The 14859-nt window shown below is 41.4% G+C and overlaps 1 protein-coding gene across 1 annotated transcript in view; it reads left to right on the top strand.

Moving 5' to 3' along the window:
- Positions 1-10209, top strand: part of arhgef18b (rho/rac guanine nucleotide exchange factor (GEF) 18b) — a 55369-nt gene extending 45160 nt beyond the window's left edge. Inside the window, 2 exon segments of the mRNA XM_028816305.2 lie at positions 9210-9314; positions 9397-10209. Coding sequence (XP_028672138.2) covers positions 9210-9314; positions 9397-9536 — 245 coding nt within the window. The 3' untranslated portion in view covers positions 9537-10209.
- Positions 10210-14859: the final 4650 nt, after the last annotated feature.

The following is a 14859-nucleotide window of genomic DNA, read 5'->3' as shown; positions in this document are numbered from 1 at the left end:
TAAGAATGGTCAGCTCAGCAAGTAAACATCAACAAAAGAAAGGCTGAAAGAAAGAAAAATACGACCAACAAAAAGAATGAGGTCAAAGTCCCTTGCCATTTAATATAGACTGTTCCTACTAATGTTTATGCACTACTGTTCTAGCGCCCGTTATTGTAATGGGCTAAATGACTAGTATTAATATATTGTGCTCCGACCCTGCCCTGTCATGTAAAAGTAATAACGATTTGGGAGAAGGAACAAGATGCTGACTAACCAGAGCACTGCCAGTACTTTGTTTCCACTTAAAGCATTGCTTTCAGGCAAATAGAAGTGTAATTGTAATGGGTACATGAGATAATACATCTGTGAAATAAACTGATTATGCTACATATCAAAGCATTGCCTTACATTTTTTTAAAAACTCAGTGCTGTTGTCATCCTGTATGAACATAGAACATTACAAGCTCAAAATACCAATCAATACTCAACGTCCTGCACCTTTTCAGCATTACGTTTACACACATGATAAGAAAAGGCATAATATTTGCTATAGTCATGTCACGCTGATTTTTTTCTTTCTATGACGCATGCCGAGTTGAATTTTTTTTTTTTGTCAGAAACTTGTAGAACGACAACTGAGGTTGCCACATTTGATTGAGTAAAAGTAATTAGAAACTTCTAGTTTCTGGTGGGTAGACATTTATTCTATTCGACATACAGTTAGGTCCATAAATATTTGGACAGAGACAACTTTTTTCTAATTTTGGTTCTGTACATTACCACAATGAATTTTAAATGAAACAACTCAGATGCAGTTGAAGTGCAGACTTTCAGCTTTAATTCAGTGGGGTGAACAAATACAGCCAAAGCAACCCAGGAGTTTATTTAAGCAAAGAAGTGGAAAATTCTTGAATGGCTAAGTCAGTCACCTGATCTTAACCTAATTGAGCATGCATTTCACTTGTGGAAGACTAAACTTCGGACAGAAAGGCCCACAAACAAACAGCAACTGAAAGCCGCTGCAGTAAAGGCCTGGCAGAGCATTAAAAAGGAGGAAACCCAGCATCTGGTGATGTCCAGCAAAGGGTTTTCAACCAAGTATTAGAAACGAACATTTTATTTCAAGTTATTTAATTTGTCCAATTACTTTTGAGCCCCTGAAATGAAGGGATTGTGTTTAAAAGAAAAATGCTTTAGTTGCCTCACATTTTTACGCAATCGTTTTGTTCACCCCACTGAATTAAAGCTGAAAGTCTGCACTTCAACTGCATCTGAGTTGTTTCATTTAAAATTCTTTGTGGTAATGTACAGAACCTAAATTAGAAAAAAGTTGTCTCTGTCCAAATATTTATGGACCGAACTGTATTATTGTGCCAATTGAGCATCGTGATTTGTAGCAATTTTAAATGAACTTGGAATGAATCACTTTTGAATCATCTTAAAAACATGACCAAAATGCCCTATGTGTGCTGAGTGGCAGCAATCTGTGAGATGACAAAAACTACTGTGTCCAGAGGTATACCCCCTCCAGCACCATTGCCCTACCACCCTCATTGCCTAGTGTAGGCACTTAGATGGCACCTGGGTAGAGCAGCTAACTGTTCGTAATCCACCCCGAGCCGACAGTATTGTACATCATTGACATTTTGAAATGACGATGGAAAGTTTTAAGACATTGCCCAGCTCTAGGAGACGTAAACTTAAGTGAGGCTTCATTTATTAATATACTGTAGTTGAGGGCTCAAACTTCACAAAATGTAAGAGGAAATGAGGCCTTAATGGTAAAACAAGACATTTAAAACTTGATGTATTGCCCTCTTTATCTTTCCATAGAAAATCTCAGCATGCCTTTTTGGTGTAACAGTGTTACATAATGGTTCATTCAAGAGGATATGAACTCTTGAATATGATTATATATTTCAGAAGCCTTCTGTACATTAATATGACATTATGTAAACCGTTAACAGTTATAGGGTGGCATGGAGGGGCAGTGGTTACCCCTAATGTCTCACTCTGAAAATCTCTGGGCTCATGTTTTCACACCCAGTCATTGTATGCATTGTTGAGTTTTTATGTTCTCCTGATGTGCTTGTGTGTTTTTCTCTTTGTACTCCCAAACATGTTTGTGTTTCTCCGAATTGATCATAATGGCAGAGTCTAGGGATGACCGGGCACCTGCAAAAAGAATGCACTATGTTATCAAAATAAGTCTCAAATGAAACATTTTTTAAGGGCACAGGTATTGTACTGTAAATATGTTAATAATTCCACGAATTACGAGCATGGTGTCTGAGTGGAAGTGCTGTTGCCTCGTAGTAAGGAGTCCAGGGGTCATGCCTCAAGTGCTTCCTGCATGGCGTTTGCACGTGGGCCTATATAAGAAAGGGCAGAGTGGGCTCTTTTTTTCCTTGGATGACTGTATTCCTTTAATTCCTACCTCTGTGATGGCCAGTGTGATTCTCTACACTGTGGTGTGCTGGGCTAGAAACATCACTTCAGGAGAGGCCCGCCAAATCAATAAGCTCATTAAAAGGGGAGGCTCAGTTATGGGACACACTCTGGACTCCCTTCAGGTTGTGTAGCAAAGGAAAGAAAGAAGAAGACAAAACTGAGTGCCATTATGAACAATGCTGCACATCCTCTCTCTTGACACACTGGCTCTAAGGACTTTCAGCCAACCGCAGCAGACATGTGTGAAGAAATGCTATGGGGGGCTTCTTAATACCAAAAGGAACACACCTGGTAAAGTCTCACTGGAACTGTGACAGCCAAGTCTTTTTTTAATTTTCTTGCTTTATAGTCATTCTGGTGTCTGTTCAGACCAAAGTATGTGTGTATATTATGTATTTATTTCCTTACTTATCTTAAGTATTTATGTATTTAAAGCGCTTCAGTAAAAAGCCAAATTTCCCTCTGGGGACAAATAAACGGTCTGATCGTGTCTCGTCTCGTCTCATCGTGCCTTTAATACCTTACTACATGGAGTTGCTCCATTTTCCTCCCATAGTCTAAGAACCCTGCCCTGTTTGTGGATTGATTTGTTCCTGCTTGTACCTGTTGCTTGCTGGGATAGGGTCCAGCTGCCCCCTAGCCTGGATAAGTGGGTTTAGAAGATGAATGATCAATGGGTACTCTGAAAGTAAATATCACTTGATGTCACCTATGCTTAAAACTGATACATACTCTTCAATTTCACTAATAGGTTTAGTAGTTTATTATTTCAGATTTCACTTGAGACCGGCTTTTTCAACTTGTACATGTTGTCTACAATATTTTCATCTTTTACATGTCTGATAGCTGCTCAGGTTGGCAAACCTGACCATCAGCAGTCGGTACGAGTGACTGAAGCAGTGGTGTGAGTGTTGTAGGCACCCACGCCTGCCTGTACAAGTAGCGATATGTCAGTCTGAGCAAAAATCCACCACATGCCACACTCACCCCTGTGACAGAATATTTAAAAAAACAAAAATGAGATGTGTCTTTGATGAAAGAAGTAAATAACCGTTCCAACCTTCAAATTGATTAACTAAGGCGCACCAGAATGTTACACCATGTGTACTTTCTGTAACTCGCTAAAATAAGAAAGTGCTTCTCTTGCCACAATTAAAATACATTGACAGACAAACTTGAAAAAGCAACGTTTTCTGTCATTTAAAGATCTTTAACATTATTTTTGTACTTTTCTCATAATTTTGAAGTTTTAAATGTGTTAATGTGAGAATTCATATTGTAAATTGGCACTAGGAAAATATGCCATATTTGACACGGGGTGTGGTGTTAATATGTAGCAGTACAGCTGAGCCTCGTACAGTTAGGCTTGGCATGTCAGACAAACCATGGAACTGATTTTCAGTGGGTGGGCTAAGTCTGAGAGTGTAGGTGAGTGGACGCTGCCGCGGAGTGGCTCCGCATCCTGGGTTGGTTCCATGTACCAGATGCTGCTGAGCCCCTCTCAATCCCGAATGAATTGAGAATGGTGTGTTAACGCCACCCTGTGGCCATAACTGAAAGTGGGCTGAGGGGAAAACTACACCTCTTGTATTTGTTGAGGCGTGACATGAAAAACAAATCCGCTCCGCTGATTGATCGCAGTGCAGGATGAAAATAGCTTCTCTGTTATTGAATTGTGAGGCAGACGTCCACATCAGACTTGGTGTGTTTAACTTACCTTCCAGGGATGGTGTTTATTCATTTGGTATAAATAACAAGTCTGCCTGCATAGGCTGTGCTCTGTTGTAAACTTAACCTCAACGCTGTTACAATACATCAGCATTAACATTAATCTTAAATAAGACAAACAAGGTGCCACTGTGTTTGTACATGAAGCCCATTCTGTGTTTTTTCATTGTAAAGATTTAGATCGCATTATCCGTTTCAATGGCCAGTTTGCTGTGAGGTGATGTGGCCTCCTGCACTGTGCTGATAAAATGACCAGGTTGACACGGTCACATTCTTGTTCTGCTTACATTTCCATTGTGAAAGTGAACGCACATTCACTGCGTGTGGAGACAAAGTGAACGCACATTCACTGCGTGTGGAGACAGGAAGCAGCTGTGGCCATTTATACCTGGGAGAGAATAATTTAGATGTCACGTAACATAATTCAAATGTTAACAGTATTTTTGTTTGCAGTGTGTACATTGAAATATAAGAATTGGTTTAGGAAAAATACTGAGATGGTCAAGTAAAGAATGTACCAGAAGAGAGGCTGATGTAATAAACAAAATGTACTGAAGGATGACCAAGAGATGACTAAAGTCAGCAGATGTCCTACACAATCAGAATGGACAGTTGTTACTGTATATGCACAGAAATTTCATGGGTGGTAGTTCAACTCAAAGGTATAAGAAGAACCAGGAAAATAATAAGATTGACTTTTATTTTATATGTCATTTGGGTATAAGCTGATAAACCAACCAGAGTAAATGCATGTATTGATTGACACTGTTATGTAAATTCATTTGCTTATAAAACAGACCTCTAGCCTTTAATATTTTGATCATTCTGACCATGCTGTAATAGACTGCTTGTGAGAATGCTCCCTCTTCTTGAAGTAACATTAAAAGATGTATAGAATGGATCTTCTTCTGCCTGGTTTCTAATAGTAAGAGGTTCTAAATTTAAGATAAGATTTTATTAATATATCTAAATTTAATTTCTTCCACGAACCGCAACTCCAAACGTAAGGAGAATGCCCACAAGAAAGATAAAATTGCATAAAAATAAAATTACAGAATGCTCACTTGTGAGCAAATGAACCCAATCAAAGAATTGTTCATCCTTCTCAAGTAAATGTCTGTGCTCAGTGGTCTGATTGGACCTGCATCTCCCCTTATCGCCCTAATCCCCACTGTTTATCCAAATGGCCGTGTCCAAAGCCACGCAGTGAGTCGGCTTCTTCCTTTTCAACGCTCACTTGTGCATCAGGAGTTTCACATTTGTGACATTTCCAGTTTTGGAATTATAAACTTTATGGATGAAGCTGATTTCTAGCTGATTATTACTACAGTCGCATGAAAAAGCAAGTCAACCCAAGAAAATGACGTATAGGAAGATCATGGTTTTATTTTAATTGAAACTGTATCTTTAAATAAAGGTGATGTAATTGGGGGGGGGGGGGGGGGCTAATCAAAATTTGACTTTGCACTAATTTAATTAATTGAAAAATGAACAGATATGCCATTTCCATCTCAAAAAGTAAGACCACCCTTGGCTGTAATAGCTAGTATTACCCCCTTTCTCATACGTGTCTAGCAGTCTTTCCTCTGTGCAGACCTGTTACAGCTGTGTAATGCCTGGGGGGCGTCTTGCGTGCACAGTCCATTTCAAATCTCTCCATAGCACCTCATTGAGTTCAGATCCGGGCTTTGATTTGGCCATTACAGAATCCTCCATTTCTTTCTTTTCAGCCATTTCTTGGTGGATTTACTGATACATTTAGGGTCACTGCCATGCTGCAAGGTCCACATTCTCTTGAGCTTCAATCTTGTGACAGATGGTCTCACATTATCCTCAAGCACCCTCTGGTACAATGAAGAATTAATAGCAGATTCTGTGGTGGTGATGCAGGAAAGCACTCCCACTTATTAATATTTCCTCCACTATCTTTGCAGTTGTGAACAGGTTCTTGTTTTCAAACACTGCCTTTGGTTTTCGCCAAGCATGACTTTTGGTACTGTGGCCAAGTATTTCTATCTTAACCTGTCCACAGCACATTGCTTCAGAAGTCTACGTGTTTGCCTAGGTGTTCATGGACAAACTCTGGTCTTGCCATGATGCTCTTTCTGGACAGCAATGTTTTGTTCATGGCACACCTACCATGTAGATCTAGTTTATGTAACCTCCTGTGGTTGCCTCAATGGTGGCAAGAGCTACTTGTAGGTCCTTCGATTCAATCCTGGGATTCTTTAAAACTACTTCCAGCCTCTCATGTTGTTCTCTCAAGCTGAACTTGCTGAATAATTAATTGCTTGATAGCTTCTCCACTTGTAGATGATCTTCTGAACAGAGGAATGGTTGATTTCAAATTGTTTGGAGATCTTTTTAAATCCCATCCCAGACTCATTTATAACCTTCTTTCTGAAGTCCTCCAAGAGCTCTTTTGATCTTTATATGGTGGTAACACACACTTCAACAACAAAAAGCAAACTAAACTAAATGTTGGAGGTTTAAATAGGATGGGCTGAAACAACATCGTCTCTAATGATGTTCTGATCTTTTGCACGAGATCCTAATTTTAGGTATTTGAGGTAGTGATAAATGTAGGGGTGGGCTTACTTTTTCCATGTGTGAAATTTGCTTTTCTTATGTTGTACTTTTTCACATTACTGTATATTAGAGCTGGCAGAATTAACATCACTAATCAAATATAATTCAAATCTGTACAAAAAAATATTCTCACTCAAAGAGAACTCGACATTCAATCTGTAAAGGGACAGTCCTCTTTTAACCTCGCAGTAATTTAGACTTAGTGCCACTCCAGACAGACACGCTGCGCTGCAGTACTTTTGTATTTTGCTTGTGTTTTTTTTACTTATCACTTCTACAATTTCAGTATTTTTACAATTTTTTATTGAAAGTTTGTATCATCATTTATAAAATGGACAGAGTTTTCTACCGCAATGCTTTGCTTTTTGTAGAGATACTCCATCCATTGGCCACCGATGTAACTCGGCTGATTTTCACAAAAAAAGACTCGGATCAGTGAACAGTTCATTTGCCAATCACAAAAACTGATGATTTCAGCCCCTGCTTTTCTAGGTTTTATGGTAATTTAGTTGCTGTGTTCCTTTACGCAAAGTGTTACGGCATTTTTTTTTTTTTCTTTTACAACATTACGTTAAAGAAAGTGGAGTAACCGATCAACATTTTTGTCGTTAATTCATTTGACTTCCTTGTTTCTCAGTGCTAGGATTATGCATGTACTCATTTTTTCGTTGAGAACCTTTCGTGATAAAATTCTTCAATAAGATTTGGACATAATTCGTCGTCTTTAATTGGGAATTTAAAATGAGGAAAACATTAACATTTTTAAGAGCTGAGAACACAGGAAGTATGTCTGACAAAAGCATTCACACGAATGAGAGGACCGTGTGCATGGTTGAATGTGGCTGAGAGGAGGGCGTGACTTGAAAAAATCTTCCAAAAAGTCTGGTCTCATCGAAAGATTTTTTATATAATAGAGAGATATATACATCCAAGTGATACACAGTGCCAGTTTTTAAGCGAGATAAAAACTACTGAAATCTTTTTTAGCTTGCCAGGAGCAAAGGTGTAGGTAGAGCAGTGTTTTCCAGTTGTTTTTCTGTGGTGGCATATTTTTGTAACCCAGAAAATCCCATGGCACGATTCTACCAACCACAAAAGCATTAAATCTATACAAGTGCTAAACTGCCCGAAGAGGCGGGCCAGGGGAAAGCAGAAAAGTAATTCAGATATTGACATTTTCAGACACAGCACTTAGTGAGCACTTTGGATGCATTATCCAGGTGCTTTGTACCTTTTCCCGCTCATACAGGTGGTTCTCTCTATGCCCACTGTCCCTGAGCTGGCTATCATGCACTGTGGCAGATGGACCCCCAGTTATGTCTCCTGGCTGGTACAGGGCACTGTAGGTGCTGTGTCTGCAAAACAGCGACCACAGAGCTGCTTGTATGTCTGCTTCTACAGGTGGTCCCATCCTCATCAAATGGGTGACCCCACCTGAGGAGCGTGTTTCTCTCATGTCAGGACCTAGGGGCACGAATTGAAAAACACTTGTGTAGTGCACAATTATGAAGTCATTGACGGTGACGAACAATTGAGGGGAGTATTTAGAATGCTTCTATTGCACTGGCCATCACAGAGTTGTAGAAGATGTTAAGGATGCCACTGTGGACTTAGAACACAGAAGAACTACACAAGACAGGGCAGGAGACGGTACTCCTTTAAATGTGGGTAGTGACCTCCTTCACATCTTCTTTAACTCTGTGATGGCCAGTGTGGTTTTTCTTTACTGTGGTGTACTGAGCTGGTATCGCCACTTCAAGAGAGGCCCACCAGATCAAGAAGCTAATTAAAAGGGCAAGCTCAGTTAGGGGACACACTCTGGACCCCATGGAGGGTAGCAAAGGAGAGAATGAAGACAAAAATGCCATCACGAAGAATGCTGCACATCTTCTCTGACGCTGAGGACTTTTAGAAAATAAATTGGTCAACAGAAGTGTGTGAAGAAACGCTATGGGGGGGCTTCTTTATAGCAACAGCAATACACTGGCACTGCCAAGTCAGAAGTTGTCTTTCTTCGTAATTTTCTTGCTTTTTAGTCATTCTGGTGTGTGTGTTTTTGTTCATTTATCTACTTGTATTTATTTATTTAAAGAGCTTCTACAAAAGCCAAATTTCCCCCTGGGGACAAATAAAGTTCAATCTTTATATCTACTCCCAGCCTACTAAGGAAGAAGAGCCCACTCTGTTCTTTGTTACATGGCTCCTCTGTATGACAAGACCAGTCCAACCTGTGTTAGGAATATTAGAAACCAAAGTTTGGTATAATTTGTCAGCCCTACTGTATATTTTAAATGTGTTTGGGGGGTCTTGTTGTCCAAAGCACTTTTCTATAACCGTATTTACTCTTCATTGTGGGTCCGTGTCACATAAACATAGCTGGATGAGTAAGATGCAAATTGGGTAAAGTACTGTTGTCCTAAGTCCTAAAGTTAATCAGCACCAACTATTTTTCCTTTCAGCTTGTGCAGACAGCAAGCAGTTTCTGCCCCCCAGGCTCTCAGGAAAAGACGATTCATTTTTGCGGGGCAGGAGGTCGGTGAGCCCGACGCAGAGTGCACAGCCAGGTAAGAACTACAGACAGCCGCTCCGTCACCTGCTGCCAGATGAGCCCGGTCTGACATTTTTTCTCTTGGCCTTGTTTTCCAGAAGCACAGACCGTTCAAGACATTCCAGCAGATAATGCACCTCTCCAGCACAAGCCAAGCTCCTTACCCATGCTGCCCACGTTGCCCCCTCCCCTGCCATTTGCAGATGATACCGTCAAAGAGGATGTCATCTTCTTTTAGCACTGAGTGAGACGTGCCACTCTCTGAACACTGAAGCCCAAGGCCTAGGTGGCTGTCTGTATTAACAATGCTGCTATGTCCGGCTGTGAGAAGAAGTGAGCATAGTCAACGTGTGGGTGAAAGACACACACACCTACTGCAATGTGTTGCCTGAAGAGATTTCTTTAAGGGGACGGGGTCGGCTGTCCTGACAAGACTGGCACACAGCTGAGCACCTTAGGAAGAAGCAGGACTGCCCGACTCTTTTGGCACCTGTGCTGTGAAACACTAAGACTGCGCTGCCCCTTCCACCCCTTGGGTCTGCTTCAAGTGACAATTCTTGTATTGGCTATTATAATGGGGTGTGAAGGTCATTCCGTTGCACCATATTGGAAAACAATCATGATTGTCCAGAAACCATTAGTAACTCCAAACTGGGCACCAGCAGCAGGTGGATAGGCTGGTAATTCTATGCGATGACAGTGCCAGCAGGCAGACGTGGGGAAAGCTGGGAAGTCCTGCCACTAGAATGCCTCATTCCAGGTCCAGAGCAGGAGAAGTGTCTGCTCTGTGCCCCGGGTTCATTTTTTTTGTTTTTCTTGTATATTTTTTGAATCTAAAAGACTAAAATGCACCCTGGCTGGAGATGCCATCTTGATTTTTAGCAATAAATACAAAACCCCTCAAACATAAATGTGTGTAAATTGTGTTACACTTCAGCAGATTTCACTCTGCTGGTCGGCGTGAAGTACTCGGGCAAAAGGGTGCTCTGCTGGGGACACAGCACAAGATTTGTGTTCACTGGAGCTACTTGTGCTTTGTGGGGGGGTCTGCCCTATTACAGTATATGATTTACACAATATAAATTAAGTCAAACTTGACTGAGTCGCTCAATCATCAGCAAAAAAAAAAAAAAGATTTCCTGTTTAGCTAACGGTACGTCTAGGCCAGTAGGTAAGAAAGGACATTTTAGTATATCGATATTGAGGGGAGGGGGCAAAAAAATCCCTCACGATAGAAAAAACAAATTCCCCAAAATCAAATATGCTTTGACGGATTTGATTGAAATTTGGTGACGTTGTAGGAGAAAAACAAAATTACCCAACGTGTTTTTTTTGTTTCTATTTGTCAGTAATAATGCTCTGGTGAGTGGGACATTTTAGTGCACTGTGTACCCCATTTTGCCACAGCACTGACTGAGGTCGCATGGAGAGATGGGGCATGCCGGTTTATGGAAATGAAGGCCGTAAGAGCAAAGTTTGGCGAAGCTCAAAGAGGACGCATTTACCAAATGCTTGCCAGGTGCTGTGGCTGTGAGTGTAGTCGTTCAACAGATCTGGTAAAAAAAAAAAAAAACATATAAGGGAACACTTAAATCGCACATCAGATCTCGAAGAACGAAATATTCAAGTCCAAAACCTTTACTGAGCAATACTGTGTAATTCATTGAGAACAAAATGATGTAACAACAGTCAATGGAAACCAAAATCATCAACCCATTGAGGGTTGATTCAACACCGAAAATCCATCCATTATCCAACCCGCTATATCCTAACTACAGGATGACGGGGGGGTCTGCTGGAGCCAATCCCAGCCAACACAGGGCGCAAGGCAGGAAGCAAACCCCAGGCAGGGTGCCAGCCCACCACAGGGCACACACTAGGGACAATTTAGAATCGCCCATACACCTAATCTGGATGTCTTTGGACTGTGGGAGGAAACCCACGCAGACACGGGGAGAACATGCAAACTCCACGCAGGGAGGACCCGGGAAGCAAACCCGGGTCTCCTAACTGTGAGGCACACCGAAAATCAAAAATGGAAATCACAGGCTGATCCAACTTGCATGAATTTTATCACAGCAACTGACGATGTGACGTAGTTGTGTGTGTCACCCCCATGTGCCTGTATGCACTCCCAATAACGTCTGGGCCTGCTCTTGATGAGATGGCATCCTGGGGGATCGACTGGATCAGGGCATCGGTGAGCTCACGGACACTCTGTGGCTCTACTTGGTGCCGTTGGATGGATGATTTTGCAGGCTGTATGACGTTCACCACGTTGTCTTCAGATTCTTTCGTGTTTTGTTTCACTTTCCAGAGATATTTTTTTTAACAATATGTTAGCATGTGTTTTGCACGTTGTGAGCACACAGCTAGATGGCATGATGTGTGGATTATTAGACCTGAGATGTTTTTGATGTCGTTTGCCGTTGTCCAGCATCATTCGCTACTGTACTGAGTTCCATTCTATCAGAATCTTTGTAATGTCCTTTCTCCAGGAAAACATATGATTAAGAAAAAAATTCTCAATCACCACTGCAGCCTGCATGGGGTGAACATATCAAAAAATATATTTTTGGGCAGAACATTCATTTGATTGTTATAAGGTGACCAGTCTGCTCTGGAAAGTATGAACCAGCTACTCAATGGATGCCAGTCCATCCTAGATGTATACACATAAGAGTAACTCGTACAAGTTTGACTTATTTCAACCAATTTTAATTTCATTTATGTCTTATTCAAGAATGAGTGCTACAGTGATGAAATGTATAAGAGTTTTTATACAAGAATCTTTTGCAACATGCTTTAATTTTTATCTCGTTTCCTGCCAATGGCAAAAAGCTAAGCTGGGATGAGGGCTGCGTGCAGTGAGCTGGGTGACGGGCAAAAACGGAAAAGATCCAAGAATTCGGTACCTTTTGCAATGCTTGACAATACTAAAAAATATGACAAAGCTCCTGTGCGGACATTCCATTTGGACAAAACAGTCTGGTAGCAGCTGTAACTTCAAACCCCATCTTAACATTCTCTAGTTCTGGTCTTTGTACTTTGGTTACCTGAAACCCTAAGAAGAGAGACCGACGTCAACATGCTCAAGTTGTTCTAGACATGCATGGTGACTCTTTTCTAAACCCTAGCTTTTTGAAAAAACTACGTAATAAAGAAACGTGACGAGAGGCTGGCCATACATTATGTATCGTAACCTCACAAACTCCTGGGTTTGAATCCCACACTTGGTCACCACCTGTGTGGAGTCTGAACGTGGCTGTGAGTTTTGCTGCGGATTTTCCATCCGTAAACCCAACGATGAAGGTACTGCGTTAGCTGGTGATTCCCACCTGACCCCTTTAACCCCTTGTTGCCTAAATTTATTTACAATTATATAAAAAAAGAAATTGTGTTTTTGTTGTCAAGCAGGTGCTAAATTAAGTGGAGATTGTTAATTTGAATATAGCACACAAGCAAACAGTAAGCTGGTATGTATTTTTATCTTAGCACAACTTACCTCAAATTTGGACAATTTCCCGAAATTAGCAGCCAAAATCCATGCGCACGGCCACACCAACACTTCCCTTTCATCAGGTGGATGTAGTTTCCACAACCAGTGTTTGCCATGTGATCCTTGGTACAGTACGTATCAAATACGCATCAACCGGCATTGGCAGGATACATACGCCACCTTGGCTGCATTCAGGGAGAAAGCAGTTTGAAGTAATTTTGCGACAATTGTCTACAAGGGGTTATGGTCATGTATGTAAATGTGTCCAAACTTGGTTTCTGTCCTGTGCCTGATGCCAGTACGACAGGCTCCTTCGATCACCCTTATTTAAACAAGATGGAGGGGAGACTATATATTTGCAGGGCTCAACAAAAATAAAATAAAATAAACTGGACCACACTGATCACCGTTAGAGATGAATTTCCAATTATTTACTTATCTGTGATTTTCTACTAAAACAAGCCAACTGCTAGATACGGAGTTACATGGCACATCCATCAGACATGCCTGAGAAGGTACTGTAGGTGAGGTGGTGCCAGAGCTCCGTCCTACACATACACCGCTGATGTAATCTGCTACTGCTCCAGATTCTTTTCCATCCATCCATTTTCCAACCCAGGGTCACAGGGGTCTGCTGGAGCCAATCCCAGCCAACACAGGGCACAAGGCAGGAAACCAATCCCAGGCAGGGCACCAACCCACTGCAGGACACACACAAACCCACACACCAAGCACACACTAGGGCCAATTTAGAATCGCCAATCGACCTAACCTCCATGTCTTTGGACTGTGGGAGGAAACCCACGCAGACACGGGGAGAACATGCAAACTCCACGCAGGGAGGACCCGGGAAGCGAACCCGGCAGCGCTACCATTGCGCCACCGTGCCGCCCCCAGATCCTTTTGTTTTATGAAAATGTAAAGTGTCTCAAAAGACTGAGTTAAGACTACAGAAGAGCCATGTCAACCTCCTAGGATGCTTTGGAGAGAATGATACTGCAGCTCTCATAACACGTAATGAACCTCCACCAGAGTCCCTGCCCTCTTCGGCCTTCACTAATGCAGCTTCTCAAATGCACGTCCCGCACACTTTATCAAAAAAAACTCTCCCCGATGGTAAAACGGGTACACCATAGAAATTCAGCACCTTTCAGTTGTGGACGATGTGAGTATAGAGGATTGAATATTTATGCAAACTGCACACCTCCTTTATTTCCAAAGATTACACATTAAAATAACGTAGAATTTTTTTACTTTCACATACCTTATCATAGAGAATACAATTTCAAAATAGGATCAGTTAATCAATAAATTTGACCAATTAGTCGAGGGGTCTGGATATTATTTGCAGGTCCTGTAGCTCAGTAAAATGTTTATATTTGATTACACAAACGTCCGTGACTGTAGCTCCACTTCATGCTAGTTACGTGTGTTTTGCCCCTTTCACTCCATAAACTCGACAACAGTTTTGGGAAGAAGTGGGGCACACAAAGCACAGAACTCTGGGGGATGAAACAAAATGGTACAGGGCGCACAGATCACATTGAAAATAAAAACCCCCCCGAACATCAACACATACAAGAAAAGATTCCACCTTTTATGATCTCATTTTATTCAATAGTTGTTTTGATTTTACACATCAGGACTAGAATCGTATAGTTCTCATCATCAGGTACTAAAATGAATGGGATGGGTGGCAAACAACACAAAACACACATGCTGGTGCACTTCTTGAAAATCTCTTGTGTGTTCTTTGTCACCTGTGGTCACATTAATCCAGTTTTAGACCCTGCGGAGGAGCAGATGGTTGGCTGCTATGGTGCTATGTATAAAAGAGTTACAAGACTGGGGTCCTTTGCGTATTCACTCATGTCATGTGAAACTGCAAAAGAATCTGGTAAAGTGTTACGCACAAATTTCTTTCAGTTTAACGCTCGTGTATACACACCCACACAAATCCTCAAAAACTATGTGAAAGATAATGAAGTCCCAAGGACAACCAACACAGACACAAGGAGGACATGAATTGCTGCATCGAAGACACCACAGCCAGGCGGTGAAC

The sequence above is a fragment of the Erpetoichthys calabaricus genome, chromosome 12 (assembly GCF_900747795.2).
Source record: "Erpetoichthys calabaricus chromosome 12, fErpCal1.3, whole genome shotgun sequence".
Classification (NCBI taxonomy): Eukaryota; Metazoa; Chordata; class Cladistia; order Polypteriformes; family Polypteridae; genus Erpetoichthys; species Erpetoichthys calabaricus.
Note: the sequence above shows the minus strand (reverse complement) of the source record. Positions and strands in the feature narration are given on the sequence as shown.